At 40.4% G+C, this 22,028-nt stretch overlaps 1 protein-coding gene and 1 pseudogene across 5 annotated transcripts in view; both read right to left on the bottom strand.

Moving 5' to 3' along the window:
• Positions 1-442: 442 nt before the first annotated feature.
• LOC143267487 (small ribosomal subunit protein eS24 pseudogene) lies at positions 443-3,491 on the bottom strand (annotated as a pseudogene).
• Positions 3,492-6,663: 3,172 nt separating this feature from the next.
• Xpo1 (exportin 1) overlaps positions 6,664-22,028 on the bottom strand; it is a 42,065-nt gene continuing 26,700 nt past the window's right edge. For all 5 annotated transcript variants that reach the window (XM_006974794.4, XM_076546120.1, XM_076546118.1 and 2 more), the window contains 16 exons: positions 21,630-21,758; positions 20,818-20,976; positions 19,135-19,332; positions 18,015-18,153; positions 17,641-17,822; positions 17,400-17,556; positions 17,154-17,317; positions 16,422-16,556; positions 15,373-15,556; positions 14,878-14,984; positions 13,891-14,085; positions 12,732-12,900; positions 10,071-10,205; positions 9,828-9,987; positions 9,285-9,381; positions 6,664-7,687 (listed from right to left, as the gene is read on the bottom strand). In XM_006974794.4, coding sequence (XP_006974856.1) covers positions 7,541-7,687; positions 9,285-9,381; positions 9,828-9,987; positions 10,071-10,205; positions 12,732-12,900; positions 13,891-14,085; positions 14,878-14,984; positions 15,373-15,556; positions 16,422-16,556; positions 17,154-17,317; positions 17,400-17,556; positions 17,641-17,822; positions 18,015-18,153; positions 19,135-19,332; positions 20,818-20,976; positions 21,630-21,758 — 2,457 coding nt within the window. In that variant the 3' untranslated portion in view covers positions 6,664-7,540. The remainder of the gene's footprint in view (positions 7,688-9,284; positions 9,382-9,827; positions 9,988-10,070; positions 10,206-12,731; positions 12,901-13,890; positions 14,086-14,877; positions 14,985-15,372; positions 15,557-16,421; positions 16,557-17,153; positions 17,318-17,399; positions 17,557-17,640; positions 17,823-18,014; positions 18,154-19,134; positions 19,333-20,817; positions 20,977-21,629; positions 21,759-22,028) is intronic.

Raw genomic sequence — 22,028 nt, 5'->3', positions numbered from 1 at the left:
CCCAACACGAAGACTTTAAATCAGTAGGCTGAGAATATAGTCCATTGGTACAATTATTAAGGCTCTGGGTCCTTACCTAACACCACAAGGGGAGGGGGAGTGCTAAAACAAATGGAGTTTATTTTCCTGGAGTAAAAGCATTAGACTCCACAAGACTGACCATTGCAGTGACTCAAAGGTCTTTCACCTTTGCTCTATTTCACACAGTGGTTTCTGCTGCCTACTTTCAGAACAGCCACTGTTACACTAACAACTGTTATGCTTCTTTTCAGATAAGGGCAAGCTTTGGTTGATTTGCCTTCTCCTTAGGAATCCACACATCACACACATCACAGTGAACCATCATCGAAGATCTATTCCTTTTCCTTTTTTTTTTTTTTTTAAAGATTTATTTATTTATTATGTATACAGTGTTCTGTCTGCACATATCCCTGCAGGCCAGAAGAGGGTGCCAGATCTCACTACAGATGGTTGTGAGCCACCATGTGTTTGCTGGGAATTGAACTCAGGACCTCTGGAAGAACAAGCAGTGCTCTTAACCTCTGAGCCATCTATCTCTCCAGCCCCTCCTTTTGCTTTTTACCAGCACCAACAGCTGTTTCCTGATCGTCTTCATGCTGTTCCTGTCCCTGCTTTCTGGAGGAGGTATTTTTCTTCTCATAAAGACCATACCTTGCAAGTCTGTTTAGGCTCATCCTTCTTCGCATAATCTAAAACTGGTTCTGAACCCAAATCCAAATGTGTCATCTGGTGTGGTTTGTACATTGTCTTCACTACTTTTGCCTTCCCAGGATGAAGGACATCAGTGACCGTTGTTTCTTCTGAAGTGTATGGTGAGTCATTAACTTCCTGGTGTGGATTGTTACTGTGTCATGCTTGATGGAGGTCCTGGGGCTGCCAGGAGGAAAAGAGCAAGATGATGCTTCAAAGTAAGGAGGAGCAGAGTAAAGATAAGGGCCTCTGTGGTATGGTTCGAACTCCCTCAAAGCAAGACCCAAATGTAACTAGTTCCATCTTTGTGTAATTCAATATAGCACTTCTGGGCTGGAGAGATGGCTCAGCGGTTAAGAGTGCTGGCTGGTCTTCCAGAGGACCTGAGTTCAATTCCCAGCAATCACATGATGACTCACAACCATCTGGAATGAGATCCGGTGCCTTCTGCCTTGCAGGCACACATGCAGGCAGAACACTGCATACATAATAAGTAAATCTTTTTTAAAAAGTGTTTTGATATAGTACTTCTCTTCCCAGCTTATGACAATGAAATAAAACAAAGGGGATAACGTGCACTGAATTCTTATGGGATCTGCCAAAAGGGGTAATCACAGGTAAAAACATTCCAAGGATCTGGAACATTTTTGTTTTCTGTGCTTAAGATCTAGTTTAGGGCCTCACAAAGTATCCAGGCACACTCTCACTATGTGTGCATGCATATAGTTGTGTGGGTCTAGATGTACAGGTCAGGTATTTGTTCTATCTCCACCTTACTTTTTTGAGACAAGGTCCCACTAAACCTGGCACTGACAGATTGGCTAAATTGACTGGCCACTGAATTCCAGGGACCAGTCCCCCTAAGTCCTAACTAGAGTACGGGGGTGACAGATGGGACTGTGTTTTACACGCATTCTGGGAATCTGAACTTGGGTTCTCATAGTTGAATGGTGGGTTACATTCAATGACAGCCATCTCCCCAGCCATTCTCTAAACAAACAAAAACCCCAGCTAATTTATTTTTTTATGTGCATTGGTGTTTTGCCTGCATGTGTCTGTGTGAGAGTGTCAAATCCCCTGGAACTGGCGTTACTGATAGTTGTAAGCTACCATGTGGGTGCTGGGAATTGAACCTGGGTCCTCTGGAAGAGTAAGTAGCTAGTGATCTTAATCACTGAGCCATCTCTCTAGCCTCACTCTAATAATAATAAAATTATATTACATTATTTATTCATCTATATGTGGGTATGTTCTTGCCACCCCCCAACCACTTGTGAAGGTAAGTAGACAACTTATACAGGAGTTGGTTCTTAGCTTCCATCATGTACATACCAAGGATCAAATTCAGTTCATCAGTCTTGGTAGCAACCACCACTACCCATTGAGAAATCTTTTGTCTTCAGCTGACCATGCCCACCCTAGCCATACATAGTATGAAAAAAGCCAAACAAACAAAACACCAAGAAAATGTGGAGCATGTATAGTGGGTAGCCATTCCAGCTGGGATCTGGAAGTTCCAACCCCCACTGAGACTCTGGCAACTGTCACGCCTACGACGCGGGGTCAGGGGAGGCGCCTGGAGACCGGAGACCTGGATGGGCCAGCGCTTTCTCTGTTCCGGGACCCTGAACAGTGGAGGTGACCGAGCAGAGCTCCAGAGAACACCGCTGGACTGCGATACACCTTCCCCAGACCCTGCGACCTACCTATCCCTTAATTTGTGAGTTACACCATTAAATAAATATCCTTTTAACTACGTGGAGTGGCCATAATAATTTCACCAATAAGCATGTCTTTAGGCTCAGCATTCCCAGGGTCCTGAGTTTGAAGCCAGCCTGGTCCACAGAGTTCTAGGACAGCCAGGGCTACACAGAGACCCTGTCTTGAAAAAACAAAACAACAAAAAGGAGGGAGAAGAGAAAGAAAAGGGGGGAAGAGAGTGGGAGAGAATTAATATGTATATGGGTAGATGAGACCTCAAAGGAGTTTAAAGTTTTGAGAAGACTGTAATGCCATTTAAATTAAAAAAAAAAAAAAGATAAAAATGACAACTTTAATGTTGAGAAATAATTTGATTCAAGTGAGATCTGAAAGTATTTCCTTTAAAGGTTTTTTATGTGTATATTTTGCCAGCATTCATGTACATGCATCTGGTGGCCAAGGAGGCTAGGAGAGAGCATCAGATTTCCTAGAAATGGAGTCATGTATGGTTGTGAGCCACCATACATAAGCGGGTACTAGGAACTTAACACATGTCCTCTGGAAGAGCAAACAATTGTTCCTACCCTCTGCTTTGTAGGAACCACCTCCCCAGCTTCCTTCAAAGTACTCATTAGGTTTAACACAAGGTCACAGAGGAAGGAACCGACTAAAGCCTATTGCAGTAGAGGTTGTACAGTAATTGATAAAAATGGAAATTTTGACCTAAGGGTGTAGCTTCATTGTTAAGAGTGCCTGCTTAGCATGTAGTCCTGGGACCCATCACTAGCACCAAATAAACCCATAATTTCAGAACTGCCAAGATCACCCTCCCCACTATCTAAGGTGTTGAGGCCAGATGGAGCTAGAGACACCGTCTCAAAACCAAAAACTGAGAACCAAGAACAAAACTTGGACTGGGGTGCATGTAGCTTAAGGATAGAGAACACTTGCCTCTTATGCCAAGTCCTAGGTTTGAACACCAGCACCACTGAAAAATAAACATTTGAGTATATTTCAGAGGGTGGTATTGAACTCCTTACCTCCAACTTTTCAACTAGCTGAGTAGCTAGAGCTAACATCTTTCTGGGTGTGCTGGGGGTTTTGTTATTGTTTTCGACAGGCTGTTACTAAGTAACCCAGTAGTCCACCACTTTTCAAAGTATACTTAGATAATCTGATCAGATTAATACTTAAATACTGTCATATGCTCCTGTCAAAACATATCTCACAGTACTGGAGGGACGGCTCAGAGATCGAGAACGTTTCCCACTCTTGCAGAGAACTCTGGTTTAGTTCCCAGCACCAGTGCAGCAGCTCACCAACACCTACCTGTATAATCCAGGGCAGAAATGGTGGTATTCAAGAGGTAGAGTTCTGAGTTCAAGGTCAGCCTGATTTACAGTTTTAGGCCAGCCAGGTCTACATAGAGACCTTTTATAGTGGTTTTGAACTAGTTTAAGCTAAAACTGTTCCTAGAATCTTTCTTGTATAGCTCCAAGTTGGAAAATCAGTGTTCTGGGGAGAGTGAGTTGGTCACTTACAGCACCTCGAGATTTAAGGATCTGTGTGCTTTATTTCCCAGTGGCTGGCATGACATGCCTGTGATTCTTTGGTTCAATCAATGTTCAAATCCAAAGCTCTGCTGCCTTATGAATTAAATGCCCTTTGACACCTCACATATGCACACTATCTTATCATTTGGTACTTAAGGTGGTACCCTAAGTATCTGGTTAGAACTACAGCAACTGAAGGTTTAACTGCTAAAAGACCCTAAGTGTTGAATTTAGAAATGCTTACCCACCATTTTCCTAAACTTTCCCTCAAGAATATAAAAAACTCAATCCTATCCTGATGATTGGCTACAGCTAAAAAACAAAACAAAACAAAAAACAGTAATCCACTTTGGGAAAACAGAGCATGATAGCATCCAACCCACTAGGCAAGTCTGGAAGAGAGCATAACAACCTAAGTTCAATTTTATGTTATATTTAGACAGCGTTATAATATATGCACTCAGGGGGACCATAGAATCTATTCATCAAATCCATTTATTTGTTGGTTTTTCAAGATTGGATTTCTCTGTGTAGCTCTGGCAGTGGTGGAACTCTGTAAAACTGGCTGGCCTCAAACTCACAGATCCACCTGGCTTTGTCTCCCAAATTTTTAAAATTTTGTGTTTGGCCTCATATATTTAGGTACCTAGAGTTACAGATATGGCTGCTGGAAACTGAACCTAGGTCCTCCTTTAGGCAAAACCCTACTTCTTGCATTACTTTGTATAACTCAACAATAACCTCAAAAACTCAAGTCAAGAGGCAAAAGGCTCCATGAAGGGTGATGACACATGTTTTTAATCCCAGCACTTGGGAAGCAGAAAGCCACCCTAGTCTACAAAGAGTTACAGGACAGCCAGGGCTACATACTCTGGAGGCAAGGGGCCAGCAAGATAGCTCACCAAGTAAAGGAGCATACAGCCAAGACTAACAACTGTAGATCAATACCCAGAACTCACGCAGTGGAAAGAACCAACCTTGACTTACCAAAGATACAATGAGAACAATTTAAGAGCAATTTGTGGTGGTCCATGAACACTGTAGTTTAATCAAGTATGCTTGAAGGGCAGTGGTGGTGCACACCTTTAATCCCAGTCCACAGGAGAATCTCTGTGGTTGAGGCTAGCCTGGTAAACAGAGTAAGTTCCAAGACAGCCAGGACTACAGAGAAGTCCTGTCTCGAAACATCTCACCCCAAAGAGAGAAGTGTGTGCTTGCATTGGTGGTGTACTTGGGAGGCAGAGGCAGGAGGATCTCAGAGGCCAGCCTGGTCTACACAGATACATAAAGAAACCCTGTGTGCTTGGGGATGGGAGGTAGTTAACATTAGACACACTTTATTCTAAATTTTACCTAAATGATATTCATCATAAACTTCAAGTATGGTTACAAATTGCCCAAAATTATTCTGTGCTTACCAAGCCATTTAAAAATGCCACCTAGGTTTAGGATTATAGGAATATACTACCAAGTGTAGTTCCAACTCTCCTTCCCCAGGTCTGCAGATGGAATTCAGGGCCTTTCTTGCTCTACCATGGAGCTATAACCCTGGTTGACCTGATCTTTGTGGGAAGTGGTAGAACCTTGAGTATGTGATATCTTGAGTACACAGGCCACTCCCCTGAAGAAATCACTTCTACTGAATTAGCTAAACCCATCTCCTTGACCCAGCCTTATATCATAACCGAACCCCTTGTTCACCTGCACACACTTACTACACGTCTCAATTCAGCTCCACACAATAAACACGCTGAGCTTCTAGATGTAGCGTCTTAACACCATTCCCTTACCACCCTAGTCAGGTTAGCCCAAGTTTTCTTGTAGGTTCTAGAAAACTCACTTCATAGCATACACCACTATAAACATCCATCTTTCTTCTTGGGGCCACTCTTTGGCTTAACATTTCTACTCCAAGTCTCTTCCATCTTGTTTATATAGGGACTCACATGACCAAGGTAGCTTTGGAATTCCTAATCCTAAAACTCAGCTTTCAGGGTTCAAGGATTACAATAGTGAACCACGGGCTGGAGAGATGGCTCAGAGGTTAAGAGCACGAGAGGTCCTGAGTTCAATTCCCAGCAACCACGGAACTGATGCCGTTCTGACATACATGCAGACAGAACACTGTGCACATATGAAGTATAAAAACAAACCCAAGTGGGAACCACTATGCCCATACCTCCTTCAACATTTAATTGTATCCAGCCATTAACCAGAGCTAGAAAAGGGGATGTTCCCTAAGTTCCGAAAGGTCAAGTGATCTAAAATGTTACCAGGATCTTATTTACTTATTATCTTGTATTTTTCCACTCTTCTGAGATAAGGCCTCTCTACATAACCCTGGTCTCAAATTCACATAGATCCACTTTCCTTCGCTGGATTATTGTCCTTTGACACAAGGCCCTGCCTAATTGCTACCTTTTTACCAATAACTTTGCGAAGTTGTTTGTTGCTTTTGAGACAGGATCTCTATATTAAGTAGCCCTGGCTATCCTAGCCTATGCCAGGCTAGCCTCCAACTCAGAGATCCACCCAGCCCCTGACTTCTGAGTGTTGGGATTAAAGGCATGCACCATCACACCCAACTAAGAATCTTATCTATACGACAAAAACCAAATTTCAGATAAAAATACTACAACCCTTAAATAAAATTACCTTCAGTAATGTAGGAATAATTTTAAGCCAGTGAAGGGAAAAATAAATGTAAACCAAGTTTATTTTGCTTTTTAAGTAGTGTTCTTAAAGCACTACAGCTTGGTAAACAATGTAAATTAGTATAAGTCATCTCAAAAGCCAGAGTTTTGTTTTCTTTGTTGTTTTGTTTTTTTAATGAGTTGTTAAAAAGATGCAGCCTATTCTAACAGGATAAATATTTTTAACCATTTCACTTTGAGTTAATGAAGGCTCACAAATGAGCAACACTCCTCATTGAGGAAAACAAAAGCTGTTGTCGACAAGCGACAGCACACACACACAAAAACAAAAAGAACTGTGTAAAAATAACTAACTGTTCCCATATTTCTTCAGTTGCTTTACAATGGGATGATATGCACATGATCTGGCTGCAAACTTGACACACAGACTTGAATACATGTAGTCTAGAGACTCCAGACAACGCACCTCTGTAACCCTCTGAACGCAATTGGTTTTACTCATTAGTTTTCTTCTAGACCAAGATACAGGCTAGAAAGAAAATGCTCCCTAATTAAAATCGGTATTGTTTACAAGAAAAAATTTTATAATTAATTTTGCATTAGAATTTACAAGTATATGTTTAAATCAAATTTACTTCCTCCCCCCAGCCTTGCCACAAAATAGGCATGAAGTAAAAGTTTTTTAAAAATGCCTTAATTTCCAACTTCATGCAAACTAAAGATGACCAAAACAAAAGCTTAAACAATGGAAGGATATTTCACAGAAAATTTCTTATACAAAAAACACATAAGAAAAAGGGCCACTAGGTGACATTTTAATTTACAAATTGGCATCATTTTGGTCGACAAATAATCCATATGCTGTTTTCTTCTGTGAACAAATGTTGCAGAGAGAAAAAAACCCGAGCATGACTTCAGACTTTAATCACACATTTCTTCTGGAATTTCATGTGGATTAAGAATCCCAGGTACGGACATTTGAAGTTTATGCTTCTCCTCCTGAGCCTGTCGAAGCGCTGTTTCTCTTTCTTCCAAAAATAGATCAGAGGTATCTTCACCTGCAAACTCCTGTGAAAACAGATGACTGAAAGGTCAAATATAATAAAACTTAAAGTTGCCTTTAAGACTGGGGGCAGAACTATATATGTAACCATTTTGCCATTTGTAATAGAAATATAATTTATCTGCCACTTGAACTTGTAACTGAAGTATATTAGTAGAGTTCTAAGTTTGCTTGGGTTTTTTTTTTTTTTTTTTTCTTTTTGAGACAAGGGTTCTCTGTGTAACAGCATTGGCTGTCCTGGAACTCTTTGTAGCCTAGGCTGGCCTCAAACTCAGATCCATCTGCCTCTGCCTCCTAATGCTGGGGTCAAAGGTCTGCTCCACCACACCTGGCCTCTCATATTAAATACTCTTAATATGTGGCATGACCAACACTCCAACAACCACAAAGCGTCATGGTCGTCAAAGCATTCTCGTATTCTTTGCATTCAGAACTCAATGATCTTATTGTACATGATTATCTGACAACAATTCTCATTAAACTGTCTTGAGTAAGTTAACTCAGGGATATGAACCACAAAGCCTGGATTTGTTCGCTAGCTTCACAAATTTTCTGTACAAGCATTTTCTGATGACATTAACAACTAGAAAGGTGGTACACAAGTGCATTCAAGCACTCAGGAGGCTGCCACAGGTGGACTGCCTGCCTAATCTCACAGGTTGTACCAAACAGAGGCAACACACCAAGATCTTCTCTCAAAAACAAGATATAGGGCTGGAGAAATGGCTCCAAACTAAAAGCAAAATAGCAAAGTTTCTCCCTAAATATTTGATTGGACATTGCATTATCAGCAATAGAATCAAAAGGTGATTATAAAAATCTATAAAAGGGGCTATCAATGTTATTAGCCCTATTAAAATGTATGAGAACTGGGCCAGGTGTAGTGGCACACGCCTTTAATCCTAGCACTTGGAAGACAGGCAAGTGGATTGGATCTTTGGGCCAGCCTGTCTACACAGTGAGTTCTAAGTCAGAAGTACATAGTGAGACCCTGCTTCAAAAAAACAAAAGCAACCACAATAAACTGTGAGATCTGCAAGAGGCCTCAATTTCTGAACACTAGAGGATCACAAAGGTAGTAAATTAAAAAAAGGGCCAAGCTGTGTGTGGCCTTTAATCCCAGCACTCTGGAGGCAGAGGCAGATGGATCTCTGTGAGTTCGAGGCCAGCCTGGTCTATAGAGTGAGTTCCAGGACAGCCAGGGCTAGGGGTGGTGGTGAAGGAATGTAGCTCAGTAGAATGCTTGCCTAGTGTGTACACAAAAGATAATCTAACTATTTTAATCAGAATCCTGCAAGGCACAGTTAAATATTCTAAAGGTATTGCACACACAGAAAACTGGAGATGGTGCATTCCTGGACCTTGCTGGGTCTGCCTTAAATGGTGAGCTTCAAAGAGTAATGGTCTCAAAGAAAGTAGACAGCATTCCTGAGGATGACCCCTGGATCATCTAACCTCCAGAAGCACATATACATAGGTGCAGATGTATGAACACGTAAGAAACAAGTGGATCTCTGGGAGCTCAAGGCCAACCTCATCTACACAGGAACCCTGTCACGGAAAGCCAAATTAAAGAAAAACCATCAATAACAAAAGACATACCTTTATTTGTACTAAGAAATCCCTTAGATGTTCTTTGAAAGCAGGAATATCCTGATTTAAGCTGAAAAGTCCTGTTACAAAGAGCTTCACTTGAGCACTGCAGATCAAAACAAACAGTAACCATTTTTACAAACTAAACATTTAAATCACTGTTTTTAAGACCATTTGTCATCACTAGCACATGTGCCCAATTCAAAACTTAGAAGATTGAAGCAGAGAGCTGGAGGGCAGAGGGGTGTGCAGCCCATAAAGGCCCTTGCAGTAAAACCTGGCAGTCTAGGACCCATTACTGGAAACCACATAGTAGAGGAAAAGAACTAACTCCCATGTTGCCCTATGACCTGTACACATGTACAAAGGAGCACCCACCCATATGCATTCACACACAAAACTAAGATAAAAACAAACACAGCACCACGTCAGGGACTCCCAACTGCAATGCCCAGCTCCAGCGGGACGGATGTCTCTGGTCTTAATACAAACCTGCAATGGACCCTCACATACCCTCGCCCACATACTAACAATAGCAATGTGATTATTTACTCTTGTAGATGAGGGAACGCAGACTTAAGGAGATTAGCCACATATTCTTGAATAAACACTTGGTTGTTAACTGGATTTCCAGGATTTAGCGGTGTACTTATTTTTCCTTCTTCAACCAAATTAAACATATATGCAAGAATTGAGGCATGCATTGTTAAGCCTGTTGAACAGAAGAAACTTATTAATTCAAAGATGAAAGTTAACAACCAGAACACTCAGTAGCCTAGTGGTTCCAGTTCTTACCCGCAGTATGTGAGGTGTCCGTCACAACAGAAAAAATATGCTGAAGAATATCACAAAAATAAGTTTGGTAAAAACTCTGTGCTGCAGCTTCCTCTTGTGCAACGTTTTGTAAAAGTGTAAAAAGTATCTGTAAGCCTGAATAAAGTGAAGAGAACATCATTACAGACTGAAAGATTAAAAAAAAAAAAAAAAAGTACTTATGTGAGGGGGTACTGGTGTTGGACATTTATTTGTGAACCACTAAACATGGGTGCTGGGCTCTGAGCTCTGATCCTCTTAATTTCTGAGCCACATCTCCAGCCCCACAGCTGATCTATAACTTAACCTGGTTAAAGCCCATTCTCCTTTATCACAGATAACAAATATATACCTATATATGTTCTAAATATGGGGCCCTCACAAAATAACTAATGACTGTTGTTTGTGGCAATTCCTTTCCTGACTACAGGGCTGGCTACCTCTACAGGTTACAAATTAACGTCAATTACTTTACTGAAAATTTCTTAATTTCATCCCTCCCCAGGGAGTTTCTCTTTGTAGGCCAGGCTGCCTCAAATTCAGAGATCCACCTGCCTCGACCTCCCCAGTGCTGATATTAAAGGTGTGCACCACTATGCCTAGCTGAGTCCCCCATCCTCCCAATTTTTTTTACGTCAATTTTTGTATTAACCTTAAATTAGTATTGGAGCTCACAGATTCCAAAACATACTACAAGCATCACACCACCCTCTCAATGATCTGAAAGCTTGGCTACTCAATCCGACATGAAAACTCAGCAGAAATATATGCCTTGTTTTATTTATCAAGACAGGGTCTTACCATAGAAACTAAGTTGGACTTAAGCTAAAAGCAAATCATTGCTTCTCAACCTCTCCAGTACTGGGATGAAACCAAATCCAGTGTTTGTAAAAAGTGAAAGATTTGCATGATCCAAACAGAAGGCACAGCATGGACAGTTATATCAGGTTAACAATGCTCTCTGTTCTTCCTCACAAGGTGAGTCTGTTACTCCAGTTTTAAAGGGTCCAACACTCTTCTGACCACTGCACGCACCAGCACATGTGTGGTACATGGATATACATGCAGATAAAACACCTATACACATAAAAACCAAGCAAGGACTGGGATGCTGCTCAGGTGCACACTGCCTGTACGCCCAGAACTGAGGTGGCGGCAACAGAGTAGCTGTGAAGCTGGGAGACTACTAGCCTTGAATACATGAGACCCCATGCCAAAGATAAATAGGGCTGGAGACAGGCTTCTTGTAGAGTACTAATTCCCAGCACCTACATACATCATGGCTAACGAGATCCATAACTGATTCAATGGCATCTAATACCATCTTCCAGCTTCCACAGGCACGAGGCATGCATTTGGGATACACAAAGGCTAAACACTCAAATAGGGTTGATACCCCTTTGGGGGTCAAATGACCACTTTAATGGGGGTTGCCTAAGAGCATCAGAAAACACAAGATATTTATATGCCATTCATAACAGTAGCAAAACTATAGTTATAGAGTAGCAATAAAAACAATTTTATGCTTGGTGGACACAACATGAGGAACTTTACTGAAGGGTCTCAGCATTAGGAAGTGTGAGAACCACTGCTCACACACATGATAAATTAACCTAAACAAGACAAAATAGCTATGGACCTGCTTCTCTTAAAGTGATGCTCCCCAACCTGTAATTTGAGGTCACTTTAGCTTATGTAACTTTGTTTTACACACAGAACTTTCTCTTAGACACACAAACAGCCTAAAAACCAACCTTACAACTGTGTAACTACTCTTAAGTATCCAGACAGTAGGACAGACTCCTAGGACAGAGGGGTAGAAAGGCTCCCAGAGGAAGCTTGTCCAAGTTGCAACAGGAGAATGCCTAGAAACCAGCTGGTCCTCTAGCATGGAGTGTATACCGGTAACCAGGAAAGAATCTTGCCTTTAAGTTTTTGTGTGTGGGGGTGTTTACACTGCAGGTATGTACATATACCACTTCTGTTCCTTGTGCCTCTCAGAAGAGGGCACCAGATGTTCTGAAACCAGAGTTGCAGGAAGTTGTATGCCACCATGTAGATGCTAGAAATGAAACCCTGGTTCTCAGGAACAGTGAAAAGCACACATAACCTCTGTGACATCTCTTTAGGCCCCAAGATCCTGTTTCAATCGTGGTGAAAGGCACATGCAAGCCATGACACATACCCATCTGCTTTCATAGGCACAGAGATGAGGTGGGAGTGGAGAATTAGGTAAAACAACAACCCCACCAAAACAAGGCTCATAAGAAAAATCATTGCTGGGCATAGTGTCACATGCCTTCAATCCTGGCACCTGGGAGGCAAACGGACCTCTATTTTGCAGTTATACAGAAAAACCCTGTCTAGAAAAACAAACAAACAAACAAACAAACAAACAAAAAGAACTAATAAAAGCACACAGAGCATACACATAATGCATGAGCTCTATAAAGGACAATGAAACATGTCCCAAACAGATTTTCCTAATGCTGCTAGAATGGCTAGACTTAAAAGTAATCAATTTTTATCACTTAAATTTATTCAATATTTTAGAAACTTGGCTATCCTCTGGTAACTAAAACCTCAGAAATTAAAGAGGTATTGAGTGGGACTTAGTATATTTCTGGTTCATTATATATTTACCTGTATCTGCAACATTCCTCATAGTATGTTTAAAAGCCCAAATAATAGAATCCAAAACAAGCTTAAACTGTGCAGGTGGAATGGCTAGGAATGCTGGGAAACAGTGAGAATTGACAGCCTGGAGTAATAAGAAGAAGTTTGTTCTGTGTTCTGGATATTCTTCAAAATCCTAAAAGGAATGAGGACAAAATAACATTATTACAGGAGGCAAATAGCAAGTCTGTACTTGGACACACATTCAGAGTTACCTAAAGTCCTGTAAGACCTATTGTCCCCAAAGGAAAACCCACATGTTAAGGCGCCTTCTGATTGGTTTAATCAAGAGCTGAATGGCCATTAACTAGGCAGGAGAGAATGGGGAACTAGCAGGGAGAGAGAGGACTCTGGAAGAAGAAAGGCAGACATTAGGAAGACACTAAAGGAATTGGACATACGTACAGAAGAGTAACCCAGCCACATTACAGAATATAGATTAATAAGCTTTCAAATTAATAAGTTTCCATGAAACTATTTGCAGGTTGGTGGTCCCAACCAAAAAGTACTTCTACACCCACATTTTAGGATTCATACTTTAAAGGTTCAAGTATCAATCATGCTTACAAACCAGTTTGGTTGGTGAATGTCTATAATCAGAAGCTGGGGAAGGTATACGGCTCCAAGTCTGAGGCTAGTGTGTGCTTTTCAACAAAATACTGTTTTTCCAAATCCCCACCCAAGACCTTAGGTGTGTGTTTGTTATAATCCATGTAGAAGAACAAGTTTTTAAAACATCATTACCACCAAATTATATCCTGTTACACCTTGACATAGTCTGACAGCCCTTCAGTTTTAAATCCCCCCCCACTGAGCTTCACCACAGCTCTATACCCACCCTCTCCACTGTGGAGTCCTGACTACACTGACCAAGTGGGCTGAATTGAGATCTAGATCCTCCCATCTCTGCCTCTTAAACACTGGGTAATTAGTATGTGTCCATGACCAGTCTTAATCTCTCTCTTTTTTTTAAAGTCAAGATTTTGTTAGTAAGATGACAATTATTCCACATACTATAAACTCAATACTTAATTCTAGTTTTTCCTAAAAATTGTCATTTCTACATTTTAGAGTGGAGAATATACTACAACATCTTTCATTATATAATAAAACACAAACTACCTACCTTATTTATCATATTCAACGTGCACTCAAAAACTGCATCAAATATTTGAGGTATTTCAGCTGTTATATGTCCGCCTAATTTGTTGACAATAATGGCCATAGTACTAAGCACTTCTGGTTCTCTAGCAGCTGGGACGTTTCTCTGGTAATCAATGAGAACTGCATCCAACAAAGGAGGAACAAAGTTTTCAGCTACCTGTGGGGGGAATAAAAGGCCTTACTATTGTAAGCTCTGCTGAGATACCATGCTGAACATTTTAGCAACCAGTGAAGTTAACATTAACAACAGTGTAACTGACTTACTCAAATAGCTTAGATACAGGATAATTTAAATGTATTCTTGAATCTCATGGTGCTCATCCTGCCAGTTTCCTGGGGCTGTAATGACAGGTGTGTGCCAACACACCAGCTTTATAGAGCCAGTAAGACAGAGTGCTAAGCTCCTGCATGCAGTATACCAAGAAATCTGGTCTTGCAATATTTTGGTTCTAGCCAATTTAAGACTCTGATTTGCTGAATTATGTATGCGTGGTTCACTTCATTTTATGCTGGAAGTAATGACATCTCCCTACTTTGACCACCATCAAATCTCAAGGTCAACGATGGGGGTGGTTGAGACAGCTCAAGACCCTTAACTTGTCCATCTTTTGTCTTCCTACTTTAAAGCCACCAGCGCAGCCACACCCTTATGGACCATATGCCTGGATTTCCTTGTGATCCACATGACAGGAATTCCATTGACCCTTTGAGACCTAAGTTTTTTGTTTTGTTTTTGGAGACAGGGCTTCTGTCTAGCTCTGGTTGTTCAGGAACTCACTCTGTAGACCAGGCTGGCTTCAAACTCACAGAAATCGCCTGCATCTGCCTCCCAAGTGTTGGGATTAGGCGTGAGCAACCACCTGGCTAGTTATCTTTTGATTAAGCAAAAACACATGTAGACATGGTGAAATTGAGAAGGTGACCAAAAGAAAAAATAAACAAATCTTACCATCTGAGGATCATTGGAACGGCTCACCCAACCAGATATTAACTTTAAAGTTTCCCTTTTTACTGTCCGCATACTTCTAATCAATGGTTGCTTTGTAACCATTTCACCTAAAAAACAATCAATATAAGCTCATTTGACAATAATAGTTAGGTCTACTTCAGATATTATCATTCCACTGACCACTAAAAAAGCTGAACTCAAGGAGAATTTATGAGGGAAAAGGTCTAAAACTAATATGGGAGAGAGTTTTGAAATGAGAACAGCAAAGAAACCCAAGACTAAACATAGGGCTCTGGGTATTTGGCAACAGGGCCACTGTCAATACACCATACTTTTGGCAAGAATATTCTTATTTGGGCAAAGGGCAAACAGTGGTTGAGAAAGGGTCTTGGACTTTGACACCCCAGACACCCAGGCTAACTGAAAGCAGATCAGACAGTGAAAGCAGAATGATTGATACAGCACTCCAGCACCCAAGAAGCCAGAGTCACTTACCATTAGCTTGAATAGCTGCAGAGATATTTTCACTGAGGCACTTATATACATTGAGCATGTCTAAATAAATTCTCCCAAGCTGAATTACAAAGGGATGTCCAACAGCTTTGCAGGCTCTCACATTTGTTTTCAAAATGCTACCCAGCTGCTTGACTGTTTCTGGATCTTTCAGGATGTCCACATTCTGGAATTATGAAAATAAAACACAATCTCACTTATTGAAAATGTCTTACTTGGAACTGGTTGTAACTCAGTGTTAGAGTATGTTTTACAAACACGAAACTGTAGGTTTTAGTCCCTAGAACCTAACCCAAAACTAACACAATTACCTAAAACCTATACTCAAAAACAAAGCGAAACAATTTCACCAAAAGATCAAAACAGAAGATATTCTAAAGCCAGCCACAGTGTCACACATCTTTTAATTCCAGCACTTGGGAAGCAGAGAAAAGCAAGATCTCGAGCTCCAGAACAGGTAGGTCCCCACAAGTAAACTGTCTCAAACAGGCAAATGCTCCCACAAAGGAAGATTCTGTCTCTCATTTTTTTGTTTTGTCTTGTGACAGGGGCTTCTGGGTCTCAGCTGATCTCAAATTTGCTATGTTGCCAAAGATGACCTTGAACTCCCAATGCTGCCTCTAACTGCTAGGATTACACTTGAGCTTCTGTAATGTTTCAACTGTCCAAACTTACATGAAAACACTCTTGGAGTAAGGAAAAGGGCTTGCCATACCGAAACCTGAGGGTCTAAGCAAGTCTTAGCAAAATATGTCTGTTCTCCCAGGGCTCCTATAGGGAGACCAAATCCCCAGAGTCATAGGCTCACCACTGAGATAGGCAGCAGTGATGAAACCCTGTCTCCAATGAAGGGCCAACACCAGAGGCTGCCTTCTGCCTTCCATGTGTGCAGTGGGCATGCACATATACATGAACATGTATCATAATTTAAAATGGATTTATGGTATGCAGCATACATTTTTTAAAGTGCTGAGATTGATTACACTTTAAACCTCATCAGAACTCAAAAAATAAAACAAAAAAAAACTTACCTTGGTTGCCTGCTGAATTATACTGTCCCATACTTGATTAGGAAGTAGCATGTATTTTTCTATCAAATGCTCTTGAACTGTCTGGTCTGTCTGTGCACCAATCATATATCCCACAGCTTCATAAAATGTATGAACCTGTTTTAAAACGCAAACATTTTATTCATACTCTCGCACATCCAAATAATGGAAAACATATAAGCAAGTAACAAATATACTTAAATTGTACCGATTAATGCTTTTACCCCCATTTCAAAATTGTTCCTGTATTTTTAACTATGTGCATATGTGTGGGAATGAGGGAGCGGGTTATACATATGCAGGTAAGTGTAGGTGCCTGAGGTCATAAGATGAGGACGGATAACCGTGGACTGGAGTTACAGGCAGTAATTAGCATCGATTTGAGTGCTGGATCCAGCTATAATCCTCCGCAAAAGCAGAGCACGCTGAGCTGCTGACCCACCTCTCCATCCCTGGTGCAGACCGATTTTATAGACTACTGAGGACTGGTGTGGTGACTCAACACTTAGAGGGCCAGCTACTCTCCCAGAGACTCAGGTTCTAGTGCAAGAACCCATGTGGTGGCCCAACTGTCTGTAACCCCAGTCCCATAGTATCTGGTACTCAACCTTTCTGGCTTCTGCAGGAACCGGGGACACAGGTAGGTACATAGACACACATACATGTCAACAAAAACCCACACACATTAAATAATAAGCACAGAGGATTATATACCTGCTGAGGCTGAAGATCGCAAATGATAGTATTTATGTTGTTTAAAATCTCATCAATAAATGGCATTACTTCTCCAACTTGAACCTGAACAAAATGTCTGCGGCATTTCTGAGCTATTTTAATGAATGTGTCACAAGCCATGTCCTGGACTCCATCATGGGTCTCTAACAACATAAAAACATTTGTTTATTTTTTGTTTAATAACAGTGAAAAAAAAATTAAATACAATGAGTAAATGAGATTTACCATGCATGAATTCAAACAGCTTGTTTACTACTGTCTTCAAAAATTTCCAATGTGCTCTCAAAAACCTTGGGTATTGACCTACTATGTACATGATATTCGATGCAATAATAGCTTTATTATCTTTGCCTCTTTTCTGCTCACATAATCCTAAAAGATCCTGTAAAATAAGACAAACTTACTTGTGGTTAAATGTGTGAATAAAGCATACTTACAGCTCTATTTCATCCTTTTGGCTATATACCTTAATAACAGTGACAAGAAACCGCTTCTCATCTTCCTCATGCATCGCGCCACTGATGGAGCCTATCGCCCAACACAGTGTGTTCAAATTTTTCCATGACCATTCTGTACCATTCACTTGATTTTGAAGTTTCTTAGTCATTATTATTTCCGTATCTACATAATCCAGATGAGTAAGATAAACTACAAAAAAAGAAATCCAGATGTTTGACATCTAAAACTTTAATAATTTTTTTTTGCTAAGGAGTGACAGCATATTAATAAGTATACAGTTACTGAAAGACTCAGTTAAGTGGAGAACTCTGACCAAACAGAATTTTCACAAATAGGGCATAAAATTACAAAGAGTAAAATTATTATCATTCATTAACTCACCTAATGTTTCTCTCATATTCTTATACAAATTTATGGAATCGGTATCCTTCATGAACTCTCTTACAACTTCTCCCTGATCATTTTCTACAACCAGTACCTCCTCTGGTTTAGCCATGCGACTAACCATCAATAAACGGACCTACATATCAATAAACCAATAAAGAAACTGTTAAGACATTTGATATCCGCTCCAAATATAGAATCGGTGGAAGACATTTAAAAGCATACATTTTTGTTTGTTTGTTTGGAGACAAGATCTCTCTGTGTAGCCCTAGCTGTTCTAGAACTTGCTCTACAGGCCAGGCTGGCCTCAAACTCAGAGATTCATCTGCCTCTGCCTCCCCAGTGCTGGGGCATGCACCACCACCCAGCTAAAAGCATATACTTAATTAAGATGCCACATGAATCAAATTGATGATAAAATATCCAGTCATGGATGATGGCACATTCCTGTAGTCTCAGCACTCAGAACAGAGTGATTACTAGTTAGAGGGTAGGATTGGCTACCAAGCCAAAAACAAACTTTCAAACAAGGCATAGTCATACAGGCTTGTAATCCCAACACTTGGGAGGCTGATCCAGGAGGATCAAGGTCAAGGCCAGCCTTGACTACTTAAGACAGACCTACTTACCTGCCTGTCAAATGTTTTCAATTTTAAAAAGCTATGTGTAGTGATGACATATGCCTTTTTAATCCCAGTACCAGAAGCTAACAGATCTGAGCTCAAGGCTAGCCTGGTCCATATAGTGAGTTCCATATTAGCTAGGGATACATACTAAGGTCTTGTCTCCAAAAGAATGAACATTTCTAAAAAGCAAAACCTAACTCGAATGTTAACTCTGTAACATTGCATTTCAGAACCCTATTTGATCTGTTTTTGTTTTTTAGTAGTATCAATAAACAATCAACCTATGGCTTACAGATTTCATGTGTCTAACTGAATAGATTGGGATAACCAATGAAGGTACACTCTAATAAATTCAAATACAAGGCTGCTAGTTTAAGAACCATACTTCTAAAAACTGCAGCTGGAAAACTTCTTTTTTATGTTTTACTTCCACACCTATTAGCCATCAACATTACAGTAAACAGTGAGCACTCGCCAACGCTCCTCATTACCTTCGATAACACAGTCAAGTACAGCTGTCGCCGAGGAGGAATATCAAAATGCTGACTTCCAGATAACAATGGAGAAGCAGATGTAGAAAATGGACTCTCTCTGTAGAGCTCAGCTGCCAAATGATTCCAGTACTCAAGACAGATTTTAAAAATTTCAGTTTCTTCCACTTCAGATACCAACAACATATAATGAAGGGCCTACACATTAAGACCAACAGAATTAAAATATTACCACCAAATCTTCAAGTTGCTTCCTAGCACTTAAATCAGGATTAAAAATATTGTTTGAAATATGTCTGCATTTTCATTCAGAAAGTTCTGGAAGCAAGTGTTTCTTCAGACATGTCTTCTAATGTGTCCAATATACATAACTGAGTTATAATCAAGTCTGTCTAAACTGGCCATTAGGAGCATGCCCTACAGTTTTAGTCCCAGCCCTTGGGAAGGCAGGAGGATCAAGAATCACAAGGCATCCTCAGGTAATCATAGTTTAAGGTGAGTCAAAAACGTCCCCATCATAAATGGACCCTTTGGTAGCAGGTAATGGTAAAGCACACAACACCACTACTCTTGGTGGCAAAGACAAGATCCTCACAAGTCTGAATATCAGGAGCAGAACAAATATATGAGCTTATTTCAGTGTTTGATTTACTTTGGGTTGAATCATTGAATCATATACTGTCGGAGCATCCAAGATGGATTTCACAGCATTTAAATATACTGCACTGCACTCCAAAATCTCTGGACTGAGAGTGGTGAAGAGTTGAGTGCAAACCAGGATGAGAGGGCTTGGTCTCAAACAAAACATGGGAACACAATTTGCTGTGGAGATGATAAAAATGTTTGGAAACCAGACTACTGCTGGTTAAAGCATTCAGACACATATTCAAACAACAAAACTATTTCCTCGGCTGGTGTAGATACAACTCTGGTGTTGAACTTCTGGGAATCTTCACCCCTTAGCTTCCCAGGTACTGAGATTACTAGCATGAGCATGTTTCAAAACTAGACTCCTACAGGCTGTACCAATATAATATTTACATTGTGTGGATTCATATGCCCAGCACTGTCATTTCTGGCTTTTCTATCTGTTCTGGGATCTTAACAGTTTTCCAATTGTCAGGCATAGTAGTACAAGCTTTTAATCCTAGTTCTTGGTACGCAGAGGCAGGTGGATCTCTGCTTTCAAGGCCAGCCTGGTCAACCAGAACTGCAGGGTGACATCCAAAAAACAAAGCAGTAATCTGTTTTGCAAACTAAGTATGCTCATGCCTGTAATCTCAGCACCTGGAAAGCTAAGGAATGTAGACTCAACACAAGTTCAACACCAGATTGCCCTACAGAGTTCCACATCAACCTAGGAAATAGTATGAGACTGTCTCAAAAAACAAAAACAAAAAAAAAACAAAAACAAAACAAAAACCAAAAAAGCAGCTGGACATGCCTTTAATCCCAGCAAGAGGGAGGCAGAGGCAGCATGTGAGTTCAAGGACAGTCAGGGCTAAATAAAGGGACCCTGCCTTAAAACAAGCTAACAACAAAACAACACAAAAAAGCACAGGTGGAGAACAAACAAGACTTCCCAAAATCCACACAGTCAAGAGCTTTTCTTCCCTTTTCTCAAAATCCACACTGTCAAGAGCTTTGTTCCCTTTCCAGAGACATGCTAGGGACCAAACTTACCTCCATGAGTGCTTCCCTGAGATTCAGTCTTTTTTCTAAAAGTTGACCATGTTCCTTTAGAAAGGTGCAGAGAAAAAGACTGAGATTTTGAATAAAGTTCTGCTCATCATCTTTTCCATTGGAATACGCAAGTCGAATATTAGTATTTAAAGGAAGCATCTGGAAGTTGAAAACCATTATCAATCTACATGTTACACCACCAACAAAACAGTCTGCACTCCAAATGACAACCCCATTTGCTAACACCGACATACAAAGAACAGCTGTCTCCATCTTGTTTCTGGCCAATCTAGACTGATTTACTTTTTAGAAAAAGATACATATTAAGGTGACTGCCTGTTATATTCTTTGAACTTTTCTATCAGATTTTTCTCAAGACACAGGGAAAAAAAGTGCATACAAATGGCAAATAGTAATACAACATCATTTATTTAACTTCCTAGATAATTAAATTGGGGCTTGAAACCGTTCTTTTATACCTGTAGCAACAAATATTAGTCTAGAGAAGAGGTTGTCCAGTTTGGACAAGCAATGCTCAAGACGGAGGAGGGGAGGTTGGCCCCACTGTGTGGGATCAAGTTGTCACATCATCCTCTATTATCCCAGAACCCCTAAAACCTTCACATTTCAAGTAAGAAAACAAACAAACAACTTCTACCTAAGGTTGTAATATAATGTACACTTAACTGTTCTATACTTTAACTTAAATATAACCTTTTTATTGCTTACTTGGTATTTCTAATGCATTAAAATCACTGAATTTAATGAATGGAATGCAATCACTCAATTTTCAAGCATTGAGTGGTAGTTACCTGTTTTAGCTGCATCATTGTGAGTGTAAACAGAGTTTCAAACTGTTCCTCATACTGGCTTACACTCACACCAGCAATCTCAGTGAGGCACTTTAGAGACACATTGCGAAACATTGGAACATTCAGGAACTATTTTATTAAAAGAGAAAACAAAATTAAACTCTAGAAATATTTTACTTTAAAAATGACAAAGGAGGGTGGGGGCTGGAGTCAGCTGTGGTTACAAGCTTTTGGTGCTCTTGCAGAGGACCCAGGTTCTACTCCTAACACCACCCACTGGCAGCTAGTAGCTAGTCCAAGGGAATTCAACACCCTCTTTTGATGTCTATCTATGCCTTCTGGCATCCTAGAGAACCAGACACTCATGTGATACACAGCAAATTTAAAAATAAAGGAGCC

This window comes from Peromyscus maniculatus, chromosome 10 (assembly GCF_049852395.1).
Source record: "Peromyscus maniculatus bairdii isolate BWxNUB_F1_BW_parent chromosome 10, HU_Pman_BW_mat_3.1, whole genome shotgun sequence".
NCBI classification, from domain to species: Eukaryota; Metazoa; Chordata; class Mammalia; order Rodentia; family Cricetidae; genus Peromyscus; species Peromyscus maniculatus.
This window is presented reverse-complemented; position numbering and strand designations above follow the sequence as displayed.